The sequence below is a fragment of the Pipistrellus hanaki genome, assembly GCF_964339955.1.
Source record: "Pipistrellus hanaki genome assembly, chromosome: 2".
NCBI classification, from domain to species: Eukaryota; Metazoa; Chordata; class Mammalia; order Chiroptera; family Vespertilionidae; genus Pipistrellus; species Pipistrellus hanaki.
Genome location: NC_140504.1, coordinates 40494757 through 40521239, shown reverse-complemented (window position 1 = coordinate 40521239; position 26483 = coordinate 40494757). Strand labels below are relative to the sequence as shown.

At 41.9% G+C, this 26483-nt stretch overlaps 1 protein-coding gene across 1 annotated transcript in view; it reads left to right on the top strand.

Annotated features, from left to right (window-relative positions):
• The window catches only part of ETV5 (ETS variant transcription factor 5), a 58040-nt gene extending 48733 nt beyond the window's left edge, over window positions 1-9307 (top strand). The window contains exons 10-13 of the mRNA XM_084872566.1: window positions 470-538; window positions 700-869; window positions 5251-5352; window positions 6739-9307. Coding sequence (XP_084728692.1) covers window positions 470-538; window positions 700-869; window positions 5251-5352; window positions 6739-6960 — 563 coding nt within the window. The 3' untranslated portion in view covers window positions 6961-9307. The remainder of the gene's footprint in view (window positions 1-469; window positions 539-699; window positions 870-5250; window positions 5353-6738) is intronic.
• The last annotated feature ends 17176 nt before the right edge of the window (window positions 9308-26483 follow it).

Sequence of the window (26483 nt, the reverse complement as noted above, 5' to 3'; positions counted from 1 at the left end):
ACCCTCTCTTCCCTCCAAACGCTTTCATAATTGAGTGAGGTGTATGGGCAGCCTCGACAAAGAAAGGTTGAAAATGGTGAGACTATGCAAAGATCAACCAAATCCATGTAGCTAGGCCAGCTGAAATAGATGAGATGTCTTTTCAGATGTAAAGGCTTAGTCACAGCAACACTGATCCATACAGACATCAGAAACAAGATTCGAAGGGGCTTCTGGTTACTCAGTGCTTCCCTGCAGTCTTCGCTCTCAGAGCAGGGCCGCTCGGAAGCTCTGGCGATTACATCAGAACGCAAAGGCCTAAGTCCTTTTGAAGTCCCCCAACATTCAGTCTGGCATCGATATTTCCCTTGTTAGGGCTTAGGCCCCAAAAGGATAGAACCCCATTTTAGTTCTTAGATCCAGAATTTTAATAGAACACACAGAGAATTTGTTAAGCAACGTGGTCTTTCTTTTTTAACTTCTCCTTCAGGTTTTCCATACGAAAAAGATCCCCGGTTGTACTTCGATGACACTTGTGTTGTTCCCGAGAGACTGGAAGGTGAGCGGCCCTATCCGGTTTGTTGCTAAGCTGGAGGCTCAGGGATGTCAGAGCACTTCCCTCAGTCTTATGAATAGCAGATTAGCGTTAATTCTTTTTGGCCCAAATCGCCTGAAATAATTAAGGTTAAAGTATTGCATGTGTGTCTTTGTTCCACACAGGCAAAGTCAAACAAGAGCCCACCATGTATCGTGAGGGGCCCCCTTACCAGAGGCGAGGCTCCCTTCAGCTGTGGCAGTTCCTGGTTACCCTTCTGGATGACCCGGCCAATGCCCACTTCATTGCCTGGACAGGCCGAGGCATGGAGTTCAAGCTGATAGAACCTGAGGAGGTGAGCACTGGATGCCGGGCTCGAATGATGTTTTATTTGTTGATGGTGGTGATGTTTGCTCTTGTTGAGTTCTCCATTGAGGCTGTTACCCTGTTAAAGGTGCTCTTCTCATTCAGATCTGGGCTTGGCGGTGCCCTTTCTATTATTCAGAGGTCAGTTTACAATTCACCGACAGGCAGCGTTCACCACTGTAAAATATATTACAAAGCATTAGTATCACTTCTGCAAAGTCCGGGGAGGGAGGCCATAAAGATCTAAATGGGGCCAGTTTTTCACCTTAGAAAGCTGTTTACAAGTGTTGTTTCAGTGATAAACTTGTTTTTGTGTCGGCCCTTATGTGTCCCAGCCTATATGTGGAGCTACAGAATATTTGTATGACGCTTTGGTAATCTATTACAGGATGCAGCTACCCCGGTACATATTTCAAATGGCTCTAATCTTAGATAGGTCAATCTTATAAGCTTTAGGGTTGTTGGGTTTTTTTTAGCATATTATGTGACATCACAATAGTTGAAAGATGACAAAACCTTCATTATTTTGTTAATACAAAAAGAAATATCGTTAGCATTATTACTGTCTGTTGCTCAGAACTATTGACAAAAAGGCCTACGTACAGAACCAGTATCATTTTTCAGTGAGGAAGACATATTACAGAACCCCTTAGCTCAGTGTTTCCCAAAGTGTGGTACGCGTACCCCCAGGGGTACGGGAAGAGTTTGGTGGGGATATGCACTGCACCATGCTTAGCTACTCCTAATTCTACGTTCTCATGAATACGAGGGGTACTCAGCGTTACAAAAATTATAGAAGGGATATTACCTGAATATCACATAGCAAAGTAAATTAAATTAGACTCTCAGTTAGTTATATTTCAAAGGGATTGATTTTTAATTTCTATTTGACTTTGATTCTAGAGAGATTATAAATGAGAAAAAATAACAGCCCTGAAAATTTTGCATGTGCTTCGGCAGAGTAGCACATACTTAGGTGTTATATATTAAATCAGCAGAGCATAAGTATCTTTGTGTATGTGTCATTGAAATGAAAACAATGTTCTTAGAAATCATTTGAGCAAGAACTGGAGTTTTAAATGTTGTTCCATTAATTCCAGGGCTCATGTTAGCACACTAAGGGGTTCAGTTGGTACGAAGGCTAACAGCAGAAGGTTAACAACCTGGCACTTGATTTGGAAGAAGAAAATGGTCTAGAAGTTAAGAGGAGAATATGTGGATTGGAGGCAGTGATAAAAGGAGATGCACATATGGTGTTCCTTACCTTGTATCACTCACGAAAATGGAAATGTGTCAACCTTCCATGTTATAAATGGTTTCTGTCAGAACTCAACCTACCTTCAAAGCCAGAGTCCCGTACTGTTGTGTTTCTAAGCGTTTCTTTATGGCTAAGTCATGTGGAAATGGAGCCATGTTTTCGCCGTCCAGCCATCCTGGGGGGCCGTGGGCCCACATTCTGTTCCTCATAACGCGGCCTGGTTTATGTGAGGCTTGAGGAAAGCATGTCACCTGGACTCTCCGAGGCTTTGTGACAGTAAATCTGTCCTGCGGCAGCCCTTATTGATTTATCCTGTTTCACAAACAGGAGCTTTTATTACTTTATTGCCGCTGCCTCAGGCCTAAGCACAGGCTGTACAGCTGCAGGTGAACCTGGTTATGACCCTTTGTAAAGCTGTTATTGAATCTTCTGCTCTCCTACCAGTGGTAAAGAAAATGATGAACAGATGGCAAAGGGCCCCGGCTTTCTCAATAAAGAAACTAATATTAATCCAGAACGCTCATAAATGCCAAGTGCCCAAGTCACGTGGGAGGCCTGTGGTGGCCGTGAGCCCCCCTCGGCTGATTGGATAGCTTCGTTTCTGCAGGAAGTGCTTCTTCCCACCCCACCTTGCAATCCCGGGCATTCCATGAACCCCGAATGTTCCTATGTCTTTACCCAGGACGGTTCTGGTCCATCTCTGCACTTCCCCTCAGGACAGGCAGCATCTGTGGTGTGTTTTTCCCCCACTGTACTCTTGGTGGGCCCTTCTCTCGCTAATGTCAGGAAGATACCAACTCCTCGGAAAAGCTGTAAGAAGTCGTCATGTGGGGAGAGCTTGGAGGGTGAAGTGGAGGAGGAAGCTGTTTGGGACGTAATTGTAGGCAGCTGTGTGGCTGAGTAGTGCACTCTGGGTAATTATCCATAATATCCATTACACTGTGCATGGAAATTGTGGTTTTAGAACTGCGTTTTGGCAGGCCCCCTAATCAAATGTCTTTTGATAGTCGTCCAGCTTAGCACCCTCTCAATTATGACTGACTCGGCTTTAATCTGGAGCCATTTTCACTCTGAATCTGCATTAATGAATATTTTGGGGGTAGGGTTGTTTGTTGAACATGTGGCAGATAACTGATGCCATGGGAGGTGTAAAAGGATGGGCTGCAGAAAGAAGCGTTCCCCCCCGCTGTGGCTGCTCTCTCTTGAAAAGGGAGGAAAAGATATGTGGATTTATTTTTTTTTTTTAACTCCTTCAGCCTCCATCCTCAAGATGCCCTGCTATCAAAGTAAATGGTTGGGAAAGATGAAAGGCAGAAAGAGCTGGTAACCAACCATTCCCTGCTCCCCCTCACCCCAGAAATGAGGCAGCCCTGATTCCCAGCTGCTCTGCAGTTGGGCCACATTATGCATTACTGCAGAAGGAACAGCCCCGGTGAAGGCTACTGAATCACAGGGCCCTGGCCCAGGAGGATGAGTCAGTAACTATGGCTACCACAGATGCTTTGAAGTCTGTGCCTATACAGAACCTCTCTCCAGTAAGCTATTGCATAAGCAAGCGACTGCAAAGAGAGGTTGTGGCAGAAGTGGAGGAATATTCAAGAATGTTTTCCACCACTAAATATACTAAAGTGATGAGGCTGGGCTTCTTGTAAGGGTCCCTGCGTCACTTGTGGCTGACAGTAGTTGGAAGTACGGTTTCATGGTGCCATTTCTATTGAGCCAGGGTAGAAGAACATATATTAGGTTAGCAGGTTTCCCTTTACACTACTATTTCCAGATGTCATTTTTGGTTCGTTCTGCCCCTTTTGGCTATTTTCAAAGGCAGAGCTGAATGAATGCATTATGGAGCAAGGAGGAGAGCCAGGACATCGTGTGTGCATAGGGGCAGGAAGTAAACGAGTGGAAACTTAACTTTCACAGTTTCTTGCAAGGCAGAGTGGAATCATGGCTATTAAATTATTCTAATGTAATTAGGACAGATGCATTCCTCCTTACTTATCAGATCATTTCTGGTATTTATTAAAGGTCATTTTAGAATCCCGAATTCAGATGTTGTTTTCCTTCTGCCCAAATACTTTAAGCAAAAAATGCTGTCTTACGATTTACTTTTCCACTTGCGATCTCCCTACTTCCCATTCCATATTTAACATTTGCTGTTTTAATATAGTTATTTTGCTTTTTTTAAAAAAGTTTCCAAACGGACTTAAAATGTTCAAAACATGACCCCTGGTTTGCATATATTTAAAGACCTCTGAGAAAACTCACATTTCTAGGGTTGTTCTTTTCCTGCCTTGACAGTCATCTTTATAGGCAGGATTTGGGCTCTTGAGATACTTGAGAACAGAAATTGCTTGGCTGTCCTGAGAAATGGGTAAACTCTACTAGGAAGTTTTCTGGCTGTGAGACTTTTTTTGCCCAGAGCTCCAATTACTTCTCCCCATCACTGCACCTCAGGTGGACTGGGTGGGTATAATGCACTTCAGAACTGTTTGGGAAACCCTGTTAATTTTTCATTAAGTGGATAATGGTGCTACATGTTTTAATGTCCATTCTGCAAGTCCTCTGGGAGCTGGGGATTGGATGGCAGCAGGCTGAAATGATCTGATTCCCCCTTATTCCATGAGCTGCAATAAGTAAACATCTCCCAGCCCCTCTCCAATCTTATTAGAATTGAACTTTTGCTCTGCTGGCCCATTAGCAACTCACTAGTGTGTTTCTAATGTTTCAGGAATGACCATTCTAATTATTCCTTATTGACTGCTACAGAAACTATAGCACTTAATGGCAACATGTTAATGGTCTACGGGTATTGGTCAATAATTCATATGTGGAGACACAGTAGAGGGCCCGCTTCCTCTGGGACTTTAGCCAAGCCCTCTGCAATCGACAGTACTAGCATTCTTCCACCTCCAGGTCTCACCTCTTAGCCGTTGTGACCGAATCGTCACCTTTGTGGGATGTTTAGTCTTGAAGGATTGAAATGCTTTTCCTTCCAGGTCGGGGAAATGGAGCATTGGCCAGGGCAGTCAGAGTACAGAACTGGCTCTCTTGGGTCAGGAGAAAAACCACTAGGCCCACGGAATGAGTTTCCATTGCTTCCCTGTCTCTTCAGGTTGCTCGACGCTGGGGTATCCAGAAGAACCGGCCAGCCATGAACTACGACAAGCTCAGCCGTTCTCTACGCTATTACTATGAGAAGGGCATCATGCAGAAGGTGAGAAGTTATAAGAGACGCAAACCGCTCTGACCACATTCAAAGAGAATGTCAAGGGCTTCTGCAATAAGGCTGTTTATAATGGCTGGCTGGAGAACATTGGAAAATAAATGGTCTTCTCAAGTTCTTAACTGGAGAAAACGCCAGCCTCATAAGTGATTCTGTGGTAGGAGAAAGTCTTGGAAAAGCAAACTTAAGACAAGAGTCAAGTGAGATACAAAGAGTACCTTTATTGCTCTTGAGTGTGTACACGAAAACCAGAGGTTATGTGAGGAACAAGTCATGGGAAAATTAGGCTCCTCTGCTTTGCTTAAACTGCCTCTACGAAAATGTCCAGACACTTAGGCCAATTATTGTGTCCATAAAGGAGCATGTGTGGGAATTGACTTGAATTCTCCACTCTCACAAGAGTTTCATTGAAGTCTTTAGTTGTTAAAGCATCTAGACCTTCAAATATGTTGGTTTAATGTTCTCAAAAGTGTTAGAAAAGTAACCAACTCTTGAGGTGGGGAACCAGAGATTTGATGTAAAAGTGTGGCTTAGAAAAACTAAATAGGGATGGTTAAATGTATGTCTGCATTCCCTGAGCGAAGCTGATTTTCCAGTGTGATTTTGGGAGTATGTGATGCTAAACAACCAGCAGAGAGTGGTTCCCAGTGACCTAGATTGCTCGTCAGCTACATCATGAGGCCTTGGAATAATCCAGACTTTTTGGTGCTACTTAGTGTTATGATGCGTAAATCCATATAAAGCAGTTATCAATTCCTCAGTGTAACAGAACCAGGGAATGAGCAATTTAAAGCTGCAGGTAAGCCAAGAAGCAATTCTTTTTGGCTTTGGAACAAACTTAAAATTTCCACATAGGCCGTCTGATCAAACTCCTAGCTGAGTTGTCGGTAAACTCATTAGTCAATAGAGCCAAATATCAACAGTACAACGATTTAAATTTCTCTTGAGAGCCGAAAACCGACTTCTACACATGGGCCACGAAGTTTAATCGCACTGTACGTGTGCACCCTCACGTGGTATTTTGTGAAAGAGCCACACACAAGGGGCCAAAGAACTGCATGTGGCTCGAGAGCCGCAGTTTGCCAACCACTGCCCCAGCCCTTCAAAATAACAAAGCGTATTGAGCCTATCTAGAGTGACTTTGAAATTCAGATATCTCAACTGCTGAGGTGTGGTGTCAACCCAACACTTGGCAGGTAGCAGGTCCCCAAGATGTATCAAAATAAATCTGAATGATCTGGGTAATCGGTTACTAATGGGCCTCGTTTGGTCCCTGGCTTCCTGAGAGGTTGGTAACTTACAAATATCTCATTCTCTGCTTGGTCCCCACCATGCCCTGCTCCAGCTGGGCCTTACTGGGTGTGTTTTCTCTCTCAGGTGGCTGGGGAGCGATACGTCTACAAGTTTGTCTGTGACCCGGATGCCCTTTTCTCCATGGCCTTCCCTGACAACCAGCGCCCGTTCCTGAAAGCAGAGTCCGAGTGCCACCTCAGCGAGGAGGATACCCTGCCGCTGACACACTTTGAAGACAACCCCGCTTACCTCCTGGACATGGATCGCTGCAGCAGCCTCCCCTATGCTGAAGGCTTTGCTTACTAAGTTTCTGAGTGGCTGAGCGGCCAAACCCTAGAGCTAGCAGTTCCCATTCAGGCAAATGAGGGCAGTGGTTTTGTTTGTGTTTTTGGCTGTTCCTAAAACTTGCCCTTTGAGTATTATCTGGAGGACCCAAGCTGTCTCTGGATTGGCACCCTTAAAGACAGATATACCTTGGCTGGGGAGTGGGAACAGGGAGGGACAGAGAAACCTCCAAAAGGCTGGTGCCTCAGCTCTAATCCTGACAGGGTTTCTGGGAAGAGATTGCAACGGAGCCTCCTTCCCATGGACAATATATGCAAAGCAATACCTTGTTCAGGTTAGCACCCACCAACTGGGGGAGAGTGTGACAATCTGCATCGATCGTGGACTACTAAATGCCTTTACCTAGAAGGGCTCTGATTTGCACAATTTATTGAAAATGAAACCACAACCCCATAGGGTAGTAGGTAGGCTAAGTTGGGGAGGCTCAAACCAGGAAGGGATAAACATATATCATTAAACTTCAGAGAGCTCATCTAGCTCCCTCTGAAATGTTTCCCCTCTGTCTAGAAAGACAGGGGAAAGTCAGAACAGCTGTCACCCACTCCCTGGTTCTCAAATAATCAGCATCGCTGCTCCTGGGAACCTTCTGGCCATGTGGTCACCACGTAGAACAAGCCCCCTCTTCTCTTCCCCGCCACGTGGCTGCGTGCAGATGGCTTTCATTTCAGGAGAAGGGCGATTAACACTTTGACAGTATTTTGCTTTGCTTTGATTTTGGGGGGTTGTTTTGTTTTGGCGGTGGTTTTGGAAAAAACAGTTTATAAACTGATTTTTGTAGTTTTGGTATTTAAAGCAAAAAATAAAAATAAACCAAACCTTTTGGTACCTGCACTGCATCCCTTCGATGGGGCAGTGCCGACGTATGAAGACGCTGCAGCTTGAAAGGGGCTTGGTGGGGGCTTTCCCTCAGCCAAGGACAAGCCCCCTTTACTGCCCGCTTTGTGCTTTCTGCACCAGACGGCCTGACGGAACACTTGCACCTGAGTTGTACATTTTCAAGGTGTGCAGGGCGGCCTGAACACACCGCTTAGATCCTATGTGTATAGTTCCCCACAGTCTCTTAACACGCCCTCTCTGGAAAGCAGATGTACATAATACACGTCACGTCCATTTGGAACCCGGTCACCTGGTGGGATCCCAGGGGACTCGTCCCTGGGTGTGACTGATGACAATTTCCGTTCCATCGGTTCGTTTTGTTTTTCCTTTTTCCTTTCCTTCTTGGACTTTCAACCCTGCATATGATTCCATAGGGTTTGAGACTTACATGTGACACTGACAGGTAAAACAGTGCTAGCATTTTAGTTTCCCGCCACCTTAAAAAAAAATAAATAAATAAGTAAATAAAAAGCTTACCTGGTTGCTGTATTATATTGATAATGTTTTCAACAGCCCAGCTAGAGCTACGTGGAAATGGAGCTCAAAGGAGAGGAAACGTTCATTAGGAAGGAGGCGGTAACACCTTGCTGCCGGCCTGCTCTGTTGACAGCGCTGGGTGCCCCAGTGACACTTAGCGCTGAGAACCACTGTGCTGCTCCACACGTAAAGGACAGCGTGGGCTCCGCCAGGGTGACTCCCACCTTGAATTGTTTTCCTACGGATGGGGCTCTCCATAGTCCCAAATGACCCCCCCTGTGACCGGCAGCACATTTGTGAAGACGGTCACTGGGGTCAGGGGTGTATTTTATAGCTATGGAAACAAGGTTTTTCCTCTGTTGGAAGCTATTCAAACGTACAAAGGTGTTGAAGCTATAGCTTGGGCCTTCATTAGCATTGTACTCTAATCAAAGGACTCTTTTTCAAACCATATTTATAGCTTTCTAACCTACACATAGTCTATATACATAGATGCCTATTTTATCCCTGGCTGGCTAGAGATTTATTTGTTGTAAATGCTGTATAGGATTTGTTTTTTTCCTTTCTTGGCTTATCCTGGTTTGGGGTTTTTTGGGGGGTTGGTTTGGTTTTTTTTAATGGGTTTACGCTCTCTTAGCAAGAATGAAAATAATCGCGTGGCCTGAGCTCCCCCTCCCTGCTGTAACCGCGTGGCCTGTGCTGTCAGGGGTGTAGGATGGAGGCATCACCATTGCATTCCCATCGGACTCATGCACCTCCCAGAGGGTTTTATTTTTCTGTTTGTTCGTTTGTTTGGGTTTGCTTCTTTTCCAGAGTGTGGAAAGTCTACAGTGCAGAAAGGCTTTAACCTGCCAGTCGATTTGAAATAACTTCCCCCTGCGCAGGGCCGTATGCATCCTGCCAAGCTGCGTTATATTCTGTACTGTGTACAATAAAGAAGTTCGCTTTCAGTTTACCCAGAGCCTGAAACCGCCTCTTTCTTGCACTCAGCGTCTTGATTTTAAAGCAAGCAGAAGCCACCTGGCTATGTCTTTCCTTTTCTCTCTCCCCCTCTCTCCTTCTCTTATTGTCTCTCAACTGTTGAGCGTTACCCCAATTGTGGAGGTGACAGTAGTTTAGGGAACTGTTACCCAGAAATAAGAGAACACAGCTGCTCTTTGGCCTCACCTCTTAAACTCTGGCTGAAAATGTGACCCAAAAGAGAGGAGAAAGAGGTCCTTTCCCCAGCCAGTGATGAGCTGAAGCCACCCCTTCCCCTTGAGCCCATCTGCTCACCCACACTTCAGTGTTTTTTAAAGATATTTTTATTGATTTCATAGAGGAAGGGAGAGAGAGAGAGAAACATCAATGATGAGAGAGAATCATTGATTGCCTGCCTCCTGCACACCCCACACTGGGGATTGAGCCCACAACCCGGGCATGTGCCCTTAATAAGTTTTGATCTTAAAAGTAAAAGTTTTACTAATAGTTGGTCCTTAGAACAACAACAGCAAAAACTTGCCGGCTTTGTTTTTTCTAACCCTGCAGCAGTGCAAAAATCTCCCAAATTTGTCTTTTTCTCATGGGTTCCCTTGGACAAAGTCTGGAACAAAATGAAGTTTGCAGGGTTGTGTGCAGTATTGTGCCTGTTAGTGTTCCTATTTCATCCTTTTTCCGCAGCTTACCTTGGGCTTTTCAGGACTCCTATTACAGTACAGAAATAAGTAGAGCCTTTTTTTCAAGCCTATAACAGAAGGCTTTCTGTAAGTTTATCTACTTTCTCTCTTTGACCATTTTACAAGCCCTTAAGTGTAAAAACATCTGAGACCGAACGGGTGCACAGCCGCCTGAATGGGAGCTTGTGAGGAATGAATGTCTGCTACATAAGCCCATTAGCTCAGACAGATTAAGACGCTTGGGGAGAAGGCAGGGGAGCCCGGGACAAAGCAGCTCTGCCTCTCAGCTTCACCATGATAAGGCTCTGACAATCAGCGTCCCATTATTCACGGGCTCATTATCCACGCTGGGCCCAGACCCAGATCGTTAACCTAACGCTGGAGGTCACCAAACACTGGGCCGCCCTTTTCATGCGGGGCGCTAGGATAAGGAAGCCCAGAAAATGGGAAGTTTACTCTTCATGAGGTCCCTTTTCACCAGCCAAGCCAAGGAAACAATGCTTATTCAGTTGTTCAATGACAAAGAGGTAGTGTGAGGACAGAAGAATGTGCTTTTGAAAGCCAGAGCTATGGGTAGAATCTAAATTCTAATGCAGCTGGGACAAATGTAAACGAATGTGGGAGAAAAAACACGTTTCCAGTCGGTTGGAAACCTTGGGCAGTTTGTTGCCCAGCGGTACAGGTGGCTGGAGCTCAGTGTGTGGCCTCTCAAACACAGGCAAAAGGGGAGTCGTGAGCAGAGAGAAAAATCGTCCGTTCTAACATATGAGAGCATTAATTTTATTCAGCATATATATTGTACTTAAAATAGGGGGTGGGGATAAGACTACCACACAGATAAGCCACGGAGTCCTTTTGATCTCAGCAAATAATGCCGGTGTCCCATTCAGGAGGGGCTCCTTGCATGGCCAGCCTTCCCTTAGCTCCTCCAATTTAAGAGCTGGCTCTACACCCGCCTGGGTTTGTTGACCTTGGCAGTGAACCTCAGATAGCTAACCTTTGGATAGCACTTTACAGTTTACAGAGCACTTTTTCATTCCCATTATCTTTTTGGCAGACTTTCTTAAATGGTAACACTTTGTTGAAATTGAAAATACTCATGGCTGTTAGCCTCCAAAATTACTTTCTTGAAGCGTTCACAGAGGCTACACTGGGAAAGAGGACTAGGCCCTGGGAGGCAAGACACAGATTCTGGCCCCAGCTCTGAGGTTGATTGGATTAACTAGATGATTGCTGAGCCATCCTGGCCTAAGCTCCTGAATTGAAAATAGATTGTAAGGGAGCAAGACCCCTTAGTAGGCTATTATAGTAATCCTGGTGAAATGAGACAGTGGCTTTATCCGGGGCAATAAGGAGGTCATGATCTGGATATATTGTTATGGTAGAGCCAACAGGTTTTGGATGTGGAGAGACAAGGAAGTCAGTTGTGGCTCCAAGGTTTTTGACCTGAACATAAGTATTGATGTTTCCATTTACTGAGAAGAAAAAGACTGAGGAGAAAAAATTGGGGGTGAGAGTGGGGAAAGAACAGGCAATCTGTTTGGGACATATTGACTTGGAGGTGCCTCTTGTAAATCCAAATGGGAATGGCGATTCAGATATGAAAGTCTAGAGTTGAGGGGAGAGATCTAGGCCAGAAATAGAAATTAAGAGTCATCAATGTGTAAAGAGTATTTAAAGCTGAGACTGGATGAGATCACTAGGGAATAAGAATAGATTGAAAAAAAGTTTCCAGGACTGAGCCCTGAGGCACTCCAAGATTAAGGATCAGAGAGATGAAGAACCATCAGAAGAGACTGAAAAAGAATGGCTAATGAAATAGGAATAACCAGGAGGCTATTTCCAGGAGAACGGAGACACCAACTATGATAGACGCTTCTGATGTGTAAAGAAGGGTGAGGTCTGGGACTAAATTAGTAACATGGAGGTCATAGATTACTTGCACAAGCCATTTCCATAAAGGGAGAGAGATAATATACAGAACTAATCAATACTACTGGGATCCAAAAAAGGTTTGAGTTTACTCTCAATTTGGGACAGGGATCAGAGAAGGCTCATTGTTCCAAAATCCTGGATTTGAATTCAGCCCAGCCTCTTACTAGCCCTTCCATTTTCATTCTCTTAAAATCTGAAAGAGGCCCAGGAAACCGTGCCAGGTATTCTGTCCAGAAGGTATACAGACAGGTATTTGTTTTTTAGGATAAATTAGCAATTAAGATGCTGTTATCACCACTTTTCTCATCTTTAAGAGACTCTATTCTTGTTTTATGCTCAAGTTTCTTTTTTGGAAATGTGTTTTTTAAATAACTTTCTTTTTCATGATATACAATTGGCATATTTTTTAATAGAAAAACATAAAAGAAAACATAGCAAAGTTTTAAACTATTCTAAAAATTCAACTAGAGATCATAGTTAACACTTTATTGCACATCTTTCCAGATGGCTTTTTTCTATATTGTTATTTAAATTTTAAAATGTGGTCATATTTATAGCATACATAAGTTTGTAAATTACTTTTTAAATAATATATTTGAACATCTTTCCATACTAAGAAATATTCTCCTACAAAACCTAACTGCATGCTATTTCGAAGTACATATATAATATATTTAAGCAGTTCCCTTTCCTGAAGATTTAAGGAACCACAAATATATATCAATATTTAAAACCAAACCAAGTGATCTCCATCCAAAATCAAATAAACAAACAAACAAATAATAATTTGAGCCTTTCCCAATGTTCCCCTATTAATTTTACCTTCTAAATGTCTCTTGAATCTGTCTCCACCATCACCACCATCATCTCTCACCTGGACTATTTCCATCACCATCTAGCAGGTTTCATCACAACCACTCCAACCCCTCTCCATATTGTAGTTAGAGTGACTTATTAAAAGCCCAAGTCATTCCCACGCCTGAGACTTTTCATGATACCCGCTGGAATACCTAAAATTAAAAAAAGAATAACAATACTAAATGTTGGCAAAGATACAACCCTGGGGGCGTATAAAATGGAACAAACCACTTTGGAAAACTGTTTGGCAGTTTCTTATTAAGGTAAACATACATCTACTCTATGATCCAACAATTTCAATATGAAATATTTACCCAAGACAGATATAAACATGTGTTCACAAAAAGACCTCTGTAAGAATATGTTTAGAAGCTTTATTCACAATTGCCACCAAAAACAACCCAAATGTCCATAAACAGGGATAAGCTAGACAAGTTGTGGTATCCACATAGGAGAATACTGTATTACTCCATAACAAGAAAGGAACAAACTATGGTGATAGAATCAGAAAGTGGTATCAGGGAATTGGTGGGCAGGAACTATTTGGAAAGGGGTGGAGGGAGGTTCTGCGGTGATAGAAATATTCTACCTCTTGGCTTAGGTGATTGGTATATGTATGTTTGGCAACACTTGGCAAGCTGAACACCTGAACTCTGTGCATTTTATTTTATGTTAATTATTCCTCCAAATAACATTTGTAGTCATTTCTTGGGATAAAACCAAATTCCTTACTTTGGCCTTACAGGGGTGAGTACTTGCCTATCTCTCCAGCTTCATCTTGCTACATTCTCTCCTTTATGCTATACTAGAGGACCAGTGCATGAATTCGTGCACCAGTGGGGTTCCTCAGCCTGGCCTGCAGGGTTGAAAATGGGGTCCCAGATTGTGAGAGGGCACAGGCCAGGCCGAGGGATCCCCCTGGTGCATGATCAGGGCCAGGGAAGGATGCCAGAGGTTGGCTAGCCAGGGAGGGACCGCAAGAGGGCTGCAGGCCAGACCCCAAAAGCAAGATAACCTACCAGTAGACCGTCTGCCCCCTGGTGGTCAGCCATAGCGAGCAGCCTTAGCATATCATTAGTATATTATGCTTTGATTGGTTGACCAGATGACTAGATGACTAGATACTTAGCATATTAGGCTTTCCTATATAATAAAGAGGTAATATGCAAATTGACCATCACTCCAACACACAATATGGCAACCCCCATGTGGTCAAAATGGCTACCCCCATGTGGACACAAGATAGCCACCACAAGATGACCAGCAAGGGAGGGCAGTTGTGGGAGATCAGGCCAGCAGGAGAGGGCAGTTGGGAGGGACCAGGCCTGCAAGGGAGGGCAGTTGGGGGCAATCAGGCCTGCAGCAGAGGGCAGTTGGGAGGGACCCAGGCTGTCAGGGGAGGGGAGTTAGGGGCAATTGGGCTGGCAGGTGAGCAGTTAGGTGTCAATCAGGCTGGCAGGGGAGTGGTTAGGGGTGATCGGGCTTGCAGGCAGAAACAGATAGGGGCAATCAGGCAGGCTGGCAGGCAAGCAGTCCTGGATTGTGAGAGGGGATGTCAGGCATCCCTTGATGGGTTCCAGATTGGAGAGGGTGCAGGCTGGGCTGAGGGACACACCCTCCTGCAATAATTTTGTGCACTGAGCCTCTATTATTATATATGATGTTTAGCACCCTGCCTTCTTCTGGTGTCTCAACTATACCTTGCTTCCTCCTTAACACAAACTGTTCCCTAGACCTGAAACTTTACACTGCCTCTAAGTCAATCCAGCTCAACCCACACACATTCTTTTTTTTATTTTATTTTTTATTTTTTTGTTTATTTTTTACAGAAAGGAAGAGATAGGGATAGAAAGTTAAAAACATTGATCAGCTGCCTCTTGCACATCCCCTACTGGGGATGTGCCCGCAACCAAGGTACATGCTCTTGACCGGAATAGAACCTGGGACCTCTCAGTCTGCAAGCCAACGCTCTATCCACTGAGCCAAACCAGTTTCGGCCCCCCACACATTCTTTAAACCTCAATTCAAAAGTCACCCCAGGGAAAACTATCAACTAATCTTGAAAATAAATGAATAATTTTAATTTCCTGGCCTTCCTAGATATGATCTTGTCTCCCAATATATAGGGCTCTTCTTCAGCACTCCTTAGTTTTGTGTGTGCTTTCTCATAGCCCATCTCACAATTCTTAATTATTCACATATTTGAAAAGTTAGTTGATTGTCTGCTCCAATAGACTGTAAATTTCATGAAGGCAGGTCCATGCCCCTTATGTTAACTGCTGTATCTCTCAAGTAAGTAATTAAGAAATATCTATTGGATGAATAAATATAATAATGAATATCTTTATTTATTTATGACTATCAGGATAAATTCCAAGAAGACACATTATTTCGGCAAAGGGTAGACACATTTCAAGACTATTTATATGAATGGCAAAGGCCCACCAAAAAGTCTGTATTAATTTGTACTTGTTTCAGCATGAGACTACTGATTCTCACAACCTTTGTCTACACTGGTCATTATTTATGTTTATACATCTATTTGCCATTCCTTCCTTCTCTTCTTTACTTAATTCAAACATTATTTACTGGGTACCTATTAATACTATGTACCAAGCCAGATGTTGAGAATTCAATAATGAATTAGAGCAGTAGTTTTCACATGTTTGACTTACATACCCTATAAAAGAATTTTGAAAAGCTAGGTATCCTTTTTCACTATTTTAAGTTTTCATTAAAAACTTCCCATTATATTTTTTAAAGTTGAAAAGGATAGCCCCAGCCAGGTGGCTCAGTTGGTTGCAGCGTCATCTCATACACCAAAAAGTTTTTGGGTTCAATTCCAGGTCAGGACACACCTAGGTTTCAGGTTCAATCCCCAGTTGAAGCACATATAGGAAACAACCTGTAAATATTTTTCTCATATTGATGTTTCTCTCTCTCTTTTTCTTTCTCTCTCTTCCTTCTTCTCACTCTAAAATCAATGAACATATCCTCAGGTGAGGATTTTTTAAGTTGAAAATGGTATAATTTTCAATTTATTGCAAATTCTGTCTTTTAAAATATAATTATTCCAATTTAACAATGGATTCTATTTACATTAGCAATTTAATTACCATCACTAAATTATCATCATTAATTATCACCAAACACACAACCTCTTCTTTTTAAATGTTTTACCTTTTTTCACAATTTCTTTAACAGATTTTTGTCACTCCTTTTTATTGTTAAACCCATATTTTCATGTATGTTCCCAAAAGAATATTATCCTAATACAACAATACATTTTTATGTTTGGAAGTCTTTATCCTACTTTTTTATCTTGCTCTAACATAGTTTTATACACAAATTATTTTAAATCATTTCCTTTGATGATGACTTTGCAAATTAAAAATTAATATGTATTGAGTGATTATTGAAACTATCAGTTCATAATTGATAAAAACAGCATAAATATATAACCAAATCTGATATGTAATTGTTAAACATAAAAAGTAGAAATTGGACAGAAATGAGTCTCTCAGTGATCTCATTGGGATGGGCATGTTATTGGTTTTTCCATACATTCACTACAAGAATGAGATAGGGCTCAGCACTAGTTCTATTTCTAATTTCAATTTTAAATAAGTGCTAAGTTATACCATGTGACAGAGAAAGCTAGCTGTTGACCAAAATCATTTTTCTTTTCTCCCTTGGCAATAAGATTGTAGCCAAATGTGTGACTGGCTATTATCCCCAGCATCCCTTGTAGTGTAGCTGTACTGGTTATTAATATTAATAGGTTGCCTATCAGCTCAAATTCACCCTTTTTGTTTGCTCTGTGAAATGGACCTGGGCCCTTTAAACATTTTTCCTTTGCTAGCTGGCACTGCAGCTTTGTCAGTAGAAGGCATTGGAGTGACTTGGAAGGAGAAGAGGGTTTTACTAGTTCCTGTGTGCAGGTTCCTGAAGTGATAGCAGCTTCTTCGGTGTCCAGCTCCTGTAGTCCCCAGCAGCCAGCAGCTTCCCTCCCAGATAGTTCTGTAGCAAAGTGCCTTGAGCAGCTTAGATTTCCAGCAAGTTCCACCAGCCAGGCATTTCCCTGCCCTCCAGTGAGCTATAGCCCTACCGTCTAACATAGTAAAGGATTAACTTAGCAGGCTCACATTGTCCAAATCCTGCACATTCCAAAAGAATTTGGCCTTTGCCTGGCTCCTGGGAGATAACTGTTAAGCCCTTGAAATATCCTACCCGTGAATAGTGTATTGGGCCTAGGCCATGTTAATCTATGCTAACAATGTGGTTTATGGTAGGGGGACTTGGGCCACATGGTATCAGTTGACTTCTGGAAGGGCTGGAGACTAAGTAACTAAGGTCAGCCATGTGGACCAGCCCTCAGTAGAAGCCCTAAACACCAAGGCATGATGAGATTCCCTAGTTGGCAATACCTCATAGATGTTTTCACACATCATTGCTGGGAGAATAAGTGCTGTCCATATGACTCCACTGGGAGGGCATAATGGGAGGGCAACTGACTCCACCCTATGTGCCTTTGCTTGCTCTTTTTAATCTATCTGTATCCTTTCACTGTAAAGAAAACAAACAAGCAAAAAACATGCTTTTCTGAGTTTGTGCCCTTCTCACAAATCACTGAATCTGCAGGTGATACACCTCTCTCAAAAGTTTGCATCTCAGCCTTGAGAGGAGAGGAAAGGAGAAAGTAGAGATGCTTCCTTAGGCACTCTGTCCCAGCCCTGAGTCAATATTTATTCCTTATATCTGCCATCCCTTTATTTCTGAGCTGCCGATTCCTGGTCATACCAATCTCCCATTACAGTTAGTAATTCTTCATATTAAACTTTCCCTATTCAAATTACTCTGTGGTTTTCCTCTCCTGATTGGACCCAGATAGACACAGGGGTCATGTCACAGGTTCTCTCTAAACAGAAATAATGTGTGCTATTTCTGAGCTATTAAGAAAGCAGGTACACCACCATTGTGCACCCTTCCAGTTGGATATAAATGACGACAAGACCTGAGGGATTGTGGAAGCACAAGGCTGGGCCTTTGAATCACCACATGCTGGAGAGCATCTGCTGATTAAGAAATAAACTTTGATTATGTTTGAACCATTTTTTAGTCTATTTGTAATACCCGTGTAACCTACCCTAACTAACATACCTTGTACACGTAAACAAATGCTTAGGGATGGAAGGAGTGGTGTATATGTACAAATGCCACTCCATTCTTGGAAGACCTTCTAAGTTCTGTGCCAAATTTACATACTGATCTTTCATTGTTGGGGTGCCTCAGCCCGGCCTGCACCCTCTCACAATCTGGGACCTCTGGCTCCTAACCACTCACCTGCCTGCCTGCCTCATCACCCCTAACCATTCTGCCTGCCTCATTGCCCATAATCACTCGCCTGTCTGCCTGATCACCCCTAACTGCTCTGCTTGCCTGATCGCCCCTAACTGCTCACCTTTCTGCCTGATCACCCCTAACTGCTCGCCTACCTGCCTCCCTGATTGCCCCTACCCGCTTTTCCTCACCCCACCCCCCTCGAACCCCTGCTTCGTCCAGAATGACATCCAGAAGGCCATTCAGCTGTCCGGTCTAATTAGCATATTACACTTTTATCATTATAGATTATCTTAAATGACCTATCAATTGACAACTCTATTATGTGCCCCTTCAATTTTGTTGAAAAAAAGATTAGAAATTATTTAACTTACAAAAATAGAAGTTACCAGTCACTAGAATCTAATCATTTTTCAATTTTCAAGAAGTATACCAAAAAGATTTTAACACATATTAGCTACCAAATGACTCTTATATTGGTGATTCTTTTTTTTTTTTAACTTCTTTTTTTTAAAATTTATTTTTTATTTTATTTTTATTTTTTAATAAGTTTTTATTTTTCATATTATTACAAATGTTCCTTTTTTTCCCCCCACCATTGCTCTCCTCCACCAGGTTCCCACCCCACCCTCTGCCCTTTCCCCTCTCCCCATTGTCCTCATCCATAGGTGCACAGTTTATGTTCAGTCTCTTCCCACGCCCCCCTCTCCCCTTTTCCCCAAGAATCGTCAGTTCACTCCCCTTCCATACCTCTGATTCTATTATATTCAACAGTTAATATTATTCATCAGATTTTTTTAATTTCCTTGGTTTTTAGATTCACTTGTTGATAATTACGTATTTGTTGTTCATAATTTTTATCTTTGTTTACTTTCTCTTCTGAAAGAACCCCCTTCAGCAATTCATATAATTCTGGTTTGGTGGTGATGAACTCCTTTAGCTTTTTTTTTATTAGTGAAGCTCTTTATCTGGCCTTCGATTCTGAGTGATAGCTTTGCTGGGTAGATTATTTTTGGCTGTAGGTTCTTGCTATTCATCACCTTGAATATTTCTTGCCATTCCCTTCTGGCCTGCATGGTTTCTGTTGAGAAGTCAGCTGACAATCGTATAGGTGCTCCTTTATAAGTTACTACCTTCTTTGCTCTTGCTTCTTTTAATATTCTCTCTTTGTCTTTTGCTCTTGGAATTTTAATAATGATGTGTCTCGGTGTGGTCCTCTTTGGATTCCTTTTGTTTGGAGTTCTGTGCGCTTCCTGGACTTGTATTGTAAGTCTAATTCTTTCACCAGGTGGGGGAAGTTTTCTGTCACTATTTCTTTCAGTATGTTTTCGATATCTTGCTCTCTCTCATCTTCTGGGACCCCCATAATTCTGATGTTGGTTCGCTTGAAGTTGTCCCAGAGGTTTCTTACATTATCTTCAATTTTCTGGATTCTCTTGCCTTCTAGCTTCTGTGGAGGAGTGTCTTCTGGCTCTTTATGTTCCAAATCTTTGACTTGATTCTTGCGATCTTCCCTTCTGTTTTTAGGACTCTGTAAAATATTTTTTATTTCAGACAATGTATTCTTTATTTCTTGTTGATCCCTTATCATTTCTTGTTGACTCCTTATTAATTCTAGTTGACCTCTTTTCATATCCTCATAGGCCTTATCCATCTTTTCTAGGAAATTCTTGAAAAACCTTATAAGCGTAGATTTGAACTCTATATCCAGACGCTTTTTGTCCTCCATTTCTTTCGTTTGTGATCTATTTTGTTGTCGCATTTCACAGTTACAGATGGGAAGGGGTTTCAGGGTGGAGCCTGCAGCTTTGGCTTCCGTCAGCCCCGCCCTATGCAGATCCTTCAGTGCTCGCTGCCGGCGCCTCTGAGAGAAAGGTGCCCTCGATTTTCGCCTGCTGCCAAACAGTCTATGCTCTCCCACAATGAGCCTGGTATTGGGGTTCAGTTCAGTTGGAAGTGGAGTTGGAAGTGGCGTTCACAGCAGTCTGGAGCCCCAGTCTCCTTCCCGTCAGGGCAATCCCGCGGCACAGCCGACCGTCCCTTCTCTGGGGGCAGTGTGCGCGCCTCTGGGACCTCCTTTTGCCGCTTCCCCGGGGTTCTGCCTTACAGCCCAGCTCCCTATGGCTGAGCCTGAGTCCCCGGGGTCTGGCATAGAACTGGGGTTCAGAGCAGTCGGGGGCCCAGCACAGTCGGAGTGTTTATCTCCTTTCTGCTAGGGAACGCCCGCCAGGCACTCGGCCTCCCTCCTCTCCGGCTCCGTCCTCTCCGCGCGCGCCGCGTGTCTCCGTACCTTGGGCTTTTCCAGCTCCTCCGCACCTCCTTCTGGTTTTCTCCTTACTTCTCGCTGTAGAATTTCCAGTCAGTCAACCTTCCTGTAGTTCTGGGCAATGTCCGTTTTATATTTTAGTTGTATTTTATTGAAATTGTTGTGTGCGGCTGCGGCTAGGTGTTCACCTGGGCGCAGCCATCTTGGATCCTCCTATATTGGTGATTCTTAACATGTGGATTCCAGGTAAGCCGTCAGTACATCTAGCAACGTGTTAGAGATAAAAATTCTCAGGCCCTACCTCAGACCTACTGAATCAGAAATTCTGGGAACCAGCAATCTGTTTTATGAACAAGCCCTCTAGACCAGTGGTCGGCAAACTCATTAGTCAATAGAGCCAAATATCAAGAGTACAACAATTGAAATTTCTTTTAAGAGCCAAATATTTTAAACATAAACTTCTTCTAATACCACTTCTTCAAAATAGACTCACCCAGGCCGTGGTATTTTGTGGAAGAGACACACTCAAGGGGCCAAAGAGCCACATGTGGCTCACAAGCCGCTGTTGGCCAACCACTGTTCTATGTGATTCCAATGCATTGCTCAAGTGTGAGAATCACTGCTAAACACGCTGCCTGTAATTCTTTCCCTTGGATTTGTATCTGATAGTTTCCAAAAGTGTTGACATTCCATACATCCCATGATTTTTTCCGTATTCTCTTATTTAAAGTAACTCCTAGATTTCACCCACACTCAGGGCGAGGGGATAGCAGAAAGGTGAGAATACCAGGAAGTGAGAATCACTGGTACCCTCTTAGACCTTGTCTGCCACATTATGAAGTAGTTTTTGTTTAAATGCCTTTGTTTTATCACATGATTTCATTAAGTTTGTTTCATTCTTGAGCTACACCTGGTGGTGGTCCCTGGAAGCCCAAGCTTACAGTCTTATAACTTCAAATCCCACAGAATAAAAAACTATCTCCTTTGAAATAATACCAAGTTTTACCAAAACTTCAGAGATTCCATTTAGAACATTCAATAATAAGCATTCTGGAAAATGTTTACTAGGTTTGGCAAAGTTGGGCCTCATGTTCAAACCAATCAGCCAAAATAGACCACGACCTACTTTCCATCGGAAAGTGTCTGATGTTATTTTTTAATTCAAGTAAATACTTTAGTATAAAGAATAATATACAGCCCTAATCAGTTTGGTTCAGTGGATAGAGCGTCGGCCTGCGGACTCAAGGGTCCCAGGTACGATTCTGGTCAAGGGCATGTACCTTGGTTGCGGGCACATCTCCAGTGGGGAGTGTGCAGGAGGCAGCTGATCAATGTTTCTTTCTCATTGATGTTTCTCTCATTGATGTTTCTAACTCTCTGTCCCTCTCTCTTCCTAGCTGTAAAAAATTAATAATATATATATATATTTTTTTTTTAAAAAAAAGAATAATATACAAAACTAAAAATAATAAATTTGCAACATATGTAAGAAAAAATTATTTCAAGCCATCAGGTCAAGATCAAACTGATGCAGATCTAATATAGCTCATCATATTCTGGTTACCAAAACAAGATGATAGTACAATAGTAGGCTTCATTGCTTTAAAATTATGTGTGGCTAAAGTTATCAATTATTATTAATGTGATGAGTATTACTGAAGGCAAGGTACTCCTTCAGTAAATGGGTGTCCATGTGGGTATTGAACTCTGGTGGACAGCTTTGGGGATAATGCATTTAAAAAGCCAAAATAGCTCCATTAATTTCATTAGACTTTATGATTAAATTTCCCATGTATTTAATGAAAAAGAAAGGTATATACTGCTAAAACTAATTGGTCCAGCAGCTAGCATATAATTTTATTTTTTGTTAATAGGAACTGGAAAATCTTATTATAAGCTGAAATAAGATGAGTATTGACCATAATTGTAATGCACATTTCATAATATGATTTGACAGAATAGGTTTGAACTATTTTATTGAATGATGCACAACAACTTCAAAAGCACATGAGATTTGTATATTTTGTGTGCTTGTGTGAAGGATAGTTTATTTTGTTTACAGATTTATTTATTTTTTTATTTCAAGTCTATAAAAGCTCAAATGAATAATATAATGAACACATGCAAACATTTCCCTTAAATTCATCTATCCTCCTATTTATATACTTTTTAATATAAAATGCAAGCTCCTAAGTGCAATGACATTTCTCCAAGCCTATTGTCTGGTAGAATGTCTCACAAGCTAGATTTGTCTGATATTTTCTCATGATTGGATTCAGATAAACTGTTTTGGCAGGAATATGACTTAAGAGTTATTGTGTACTTCCTAGCACATCACTTCAAGAGGAGCGTGATATCAGTTTGCCCCCGTATTATTGATGCTGAGTTTGATCACTTGTTAAGTGGTGATTCCAGTTCTTTCTATTATAAAAGTACCCCCCCATGACATTAATAAGTAACCTGTTCCTCAACTAAATTTTACACAATGTTTTTATCATCCGCTGATGATCTTGCCTGAATAAATAAATATACACATTGGTGGTTGCCTAATGTTGATTTTCTGGTATATCTTGAAAGATGAGTTGATCAAAAAAAAAAAACTTGCAGATACAGTTAACATTGCTTCAATTGTTAAGAGAGGCCACTCCTTACAGCGAGTGACAGCTCCTGGGGATGAGTGATGAGACTAGATGAAAAGAATTCTTTCCCTCTTAGGTGAGATTCCCCAGAAGCAGAGTCTGAGATTGGGATTCTGCTCAACCTATTCATTGGAAAATATCCTCAAAAGAGGGGGAAATAAAAGGAGTAGGGAAGGGAAAAGAGGAAAAGTTAAGCAAGAAGGCTCTAGAAAACAGTCCCACTTTGAGAAAAGTGAATAATTGGCCTTTTTTCATTCCATGCCAGTCACTCATTGGCAGAGTATGGGTTGGTCAGAGTCATAGCCTCCCTTGCAGTAAGGCTCCTCTATGGGCAACACCAATTCCCTAAAGAAGAAGACAGCTAAGAACTGTTATCAGCCAATGCTCACAGCAACATTCAAATTCAAATGTTTTTAAACACCAACTTAACTAAACAAAAGATATCTGAAAACCAAGTTTCTCTAATGTATGACCCTTGGAATAAGTAAATAAGTCAATGGAACAGATTTAGAGGAATAAGTTTATATAATAATTTTCCATATAATAAAAACATTTCAAGTCAGTGGATTATTTTTTCAGTTAGTCAACAACTCCAGGTGTGTGTGTTTGTATATACAAGAGTGGACAAAAATAGGTTTATCGTTGTTTATATGGAAAAAGACATGCAAATTATGATTTTTAACTCAAAAGAATGTCACAATAGCACAGTGCACTTAGGTACAATCTCTTAAGTGCTCAAATTGCCAGCCTTCATTATTTATATACTAGAGGCCCAGTACATGAATTTGTGCACAGGTGGGGTGTGGCCTGCCCACCCCAATAGGAGTCAATCGGGGACAGGCTGGCCAAGGGAGTAATGGGGGGGGGGGGGGCGGGGGGAGTCACAGAAGGTTGGCCAGCCAGCCCCACCCCTGGTTGGGGTGGTTGGCTGGCCACAGTGGGCATCACAGCAACCAGTTGTTCGGGTTGTTCTGGCATTCTGGTCGCTGGCTTTTTATATATATAGATTCTTGTAGGCTACTTGCTATCCTCAAGCACACTTTGGCAGAGTTCTTTATAAACTTACTTTTGCTCATCCCTGTGTGTATGTATATATTTGACTCACATCACCAAAAAATCCACGGGTAAGATATAGTTGTATCCAAAGACTCATGTGATTACCAGTACCTAGTGTCTTTGCATTATACAAAGCTCTCCTTTTCATTGTGTTTGCTTCATTCTTGCACTACACATGGCAGTAGTCCCTAGAAGCCTAAGCTTACAGTCTTATAACCTCAAGTCCAACAGAAGGAAAAAAAAAACAAACTATTATATCTCCTTTGAAATAATACCAATCAAAATCTTAGAGCTGAGTCTTCCTGACTCTGATTGTCCTAGCTTTGGTTATGCCCCATTCCTGAACCAATGACTATGGCCACTGTTTATTTATTGTATTTACTCAACCCTGGAGCAGGAACCAGTAGTATCAATTCCAAAAAACCATATGGACAGAGAGGTGGCTACTCAAGAAAAATAAAGGGACTGTTATTAAGAGAAGAAGCAAAGGATTCTGGTCAGGAGGTGAAAATAACAGATGTCTCCCATAACTGATTATTCAATAAAGATGTTTAGACATCTGATAAGCCAACTGTAAAGACCAAGGTTGGACAATTGGGAGTGAAGCTAGGCACTTACTAACTCTTTACATCACAATAGATTCCAGATGATTTAAACATTTTTATGTAAGAAACAAAACCACAAAAGTACTGGAAGAAAGCATGACTAAATAGTTTTAAAAGGTAGAAGCAGAGATAGCCTCATTAAGCATGACACATGACACAGAAACCATAAAGGATAATATTGATAAAATGTGGCCACAGAGAGTCTTAAAAGCTTTCTACATAAAAAATACCACACTGAATGAGATAAGAAAGATCTACAATGAAGATATAATAGTTATGAAAATCTATACACCAAGTAATGTAACAATGACCATCATATATAGCATAAATTATAAAAGACACAAGAAGAAAGAGATACAAACACATTAGTAGGAAACTTTAATTCATCCTTTTAGTGACAGATAAAGTGGATAAATGACAAGAGAGATTTTATAAAGATAATTATTAATAAGGAAGTTCTGATAGATAAAATTCTAACTCTTTACCCTGAAAATAAAATAAAAAACCATACATTCCCCTTTCCTCCAAGGGCCCATGAAACATTCACAAAACGTGACTATGTATTGGGCCATAAAAAGACATTCTCAGATATTGTACAATAAAACCAGTAATAATAAGAAAATAAAAAGATTTTTAAAATTCTGTCTCAAATACTTCTTGGATTTAAGGGGAAATAACTAAAGTTGTAGTCAATCTAAAAATAATAATAACAAAAACAACATCAAGACCTATGAACATTGTTCAGAAGAAATTTCATATCTTTATAAACGTTTGGCTCCAAAATTAGAAAACGAACAACAAAATAAACTATAGGAGAGTAGGCAAAAATAATAAATCAATGTTTTAGAAAACAGAAAAATAGTAGGAATAAGAATAAATAAGAGCAATGAATAAATTAAGGAAAAAAAATCCTACATAATAAAGATGTAATATGCAAATTGACCATCATGCCCTTGCACAAGATGGCCGCCCCCATGTAGTCACAAGTTGGCCGCCACAAGATGGCTGGTAGGGGAGGGAAGTTGTAGGCAAACAGGCCAGCAGGAGAGGGTAGTTGGGGAGAACCAGACCTGCAGGGAAGGTTAGTTGGGGGGCACCATGCCTGCAGGGGAGGGCAGTTGGAGGAAACCAGGCTGGCAGGGGAAGGCAGTTAGGGGTGACTGGGCCAGCAGGGAAGGTCAAGATAGGCATCGATCAGGCTGGCAGGCAGAAGCAGTTAGGGGTAATCAGGCAGGCAGGCAGATGAGCGGTTGGGAGCTAGCAGTCCTGGATTGTGAGAGGGGAGGGATGTCCAACTGCTGATTTAGGCCCGCTCCAAGGGATCAGGCCTAAAATGGCAGTCAGACATTCTGCAAGGGGTCCCGGATTGGAGAGGATGCAGACTGGGCTGAGGGACACCTCCCCCCTTAGTGCATGAATTTCTTACACTGGGCCTCTAATAAAATATAAAGTATATATTTATAAGTTTTTATTAAATAAGAGATTGCATGAGCATAAATGTGGTAAAATGTAAGCATTTGAGAAAACTCTGTGAAAAGTATGTGGAAATTCTTTACACTATTCTTGTAATTTCTTAAACAGCTTTTCTTGTGATGAGGAAGGCCTTTTTGATTATTACAGGACAAGCGGATGCTATTGTCCTTGAGTGAATAGGGAGCAAAGATGTTAAACTTTCCACAGTGATCCAGGAAGTTCTATACTCTGAAAACTGTAGGATCCAAAAGACCAACTGCACCGATGTGAGAAACCCTTACAGGAGCTTCTGGGGTCAGGTCCA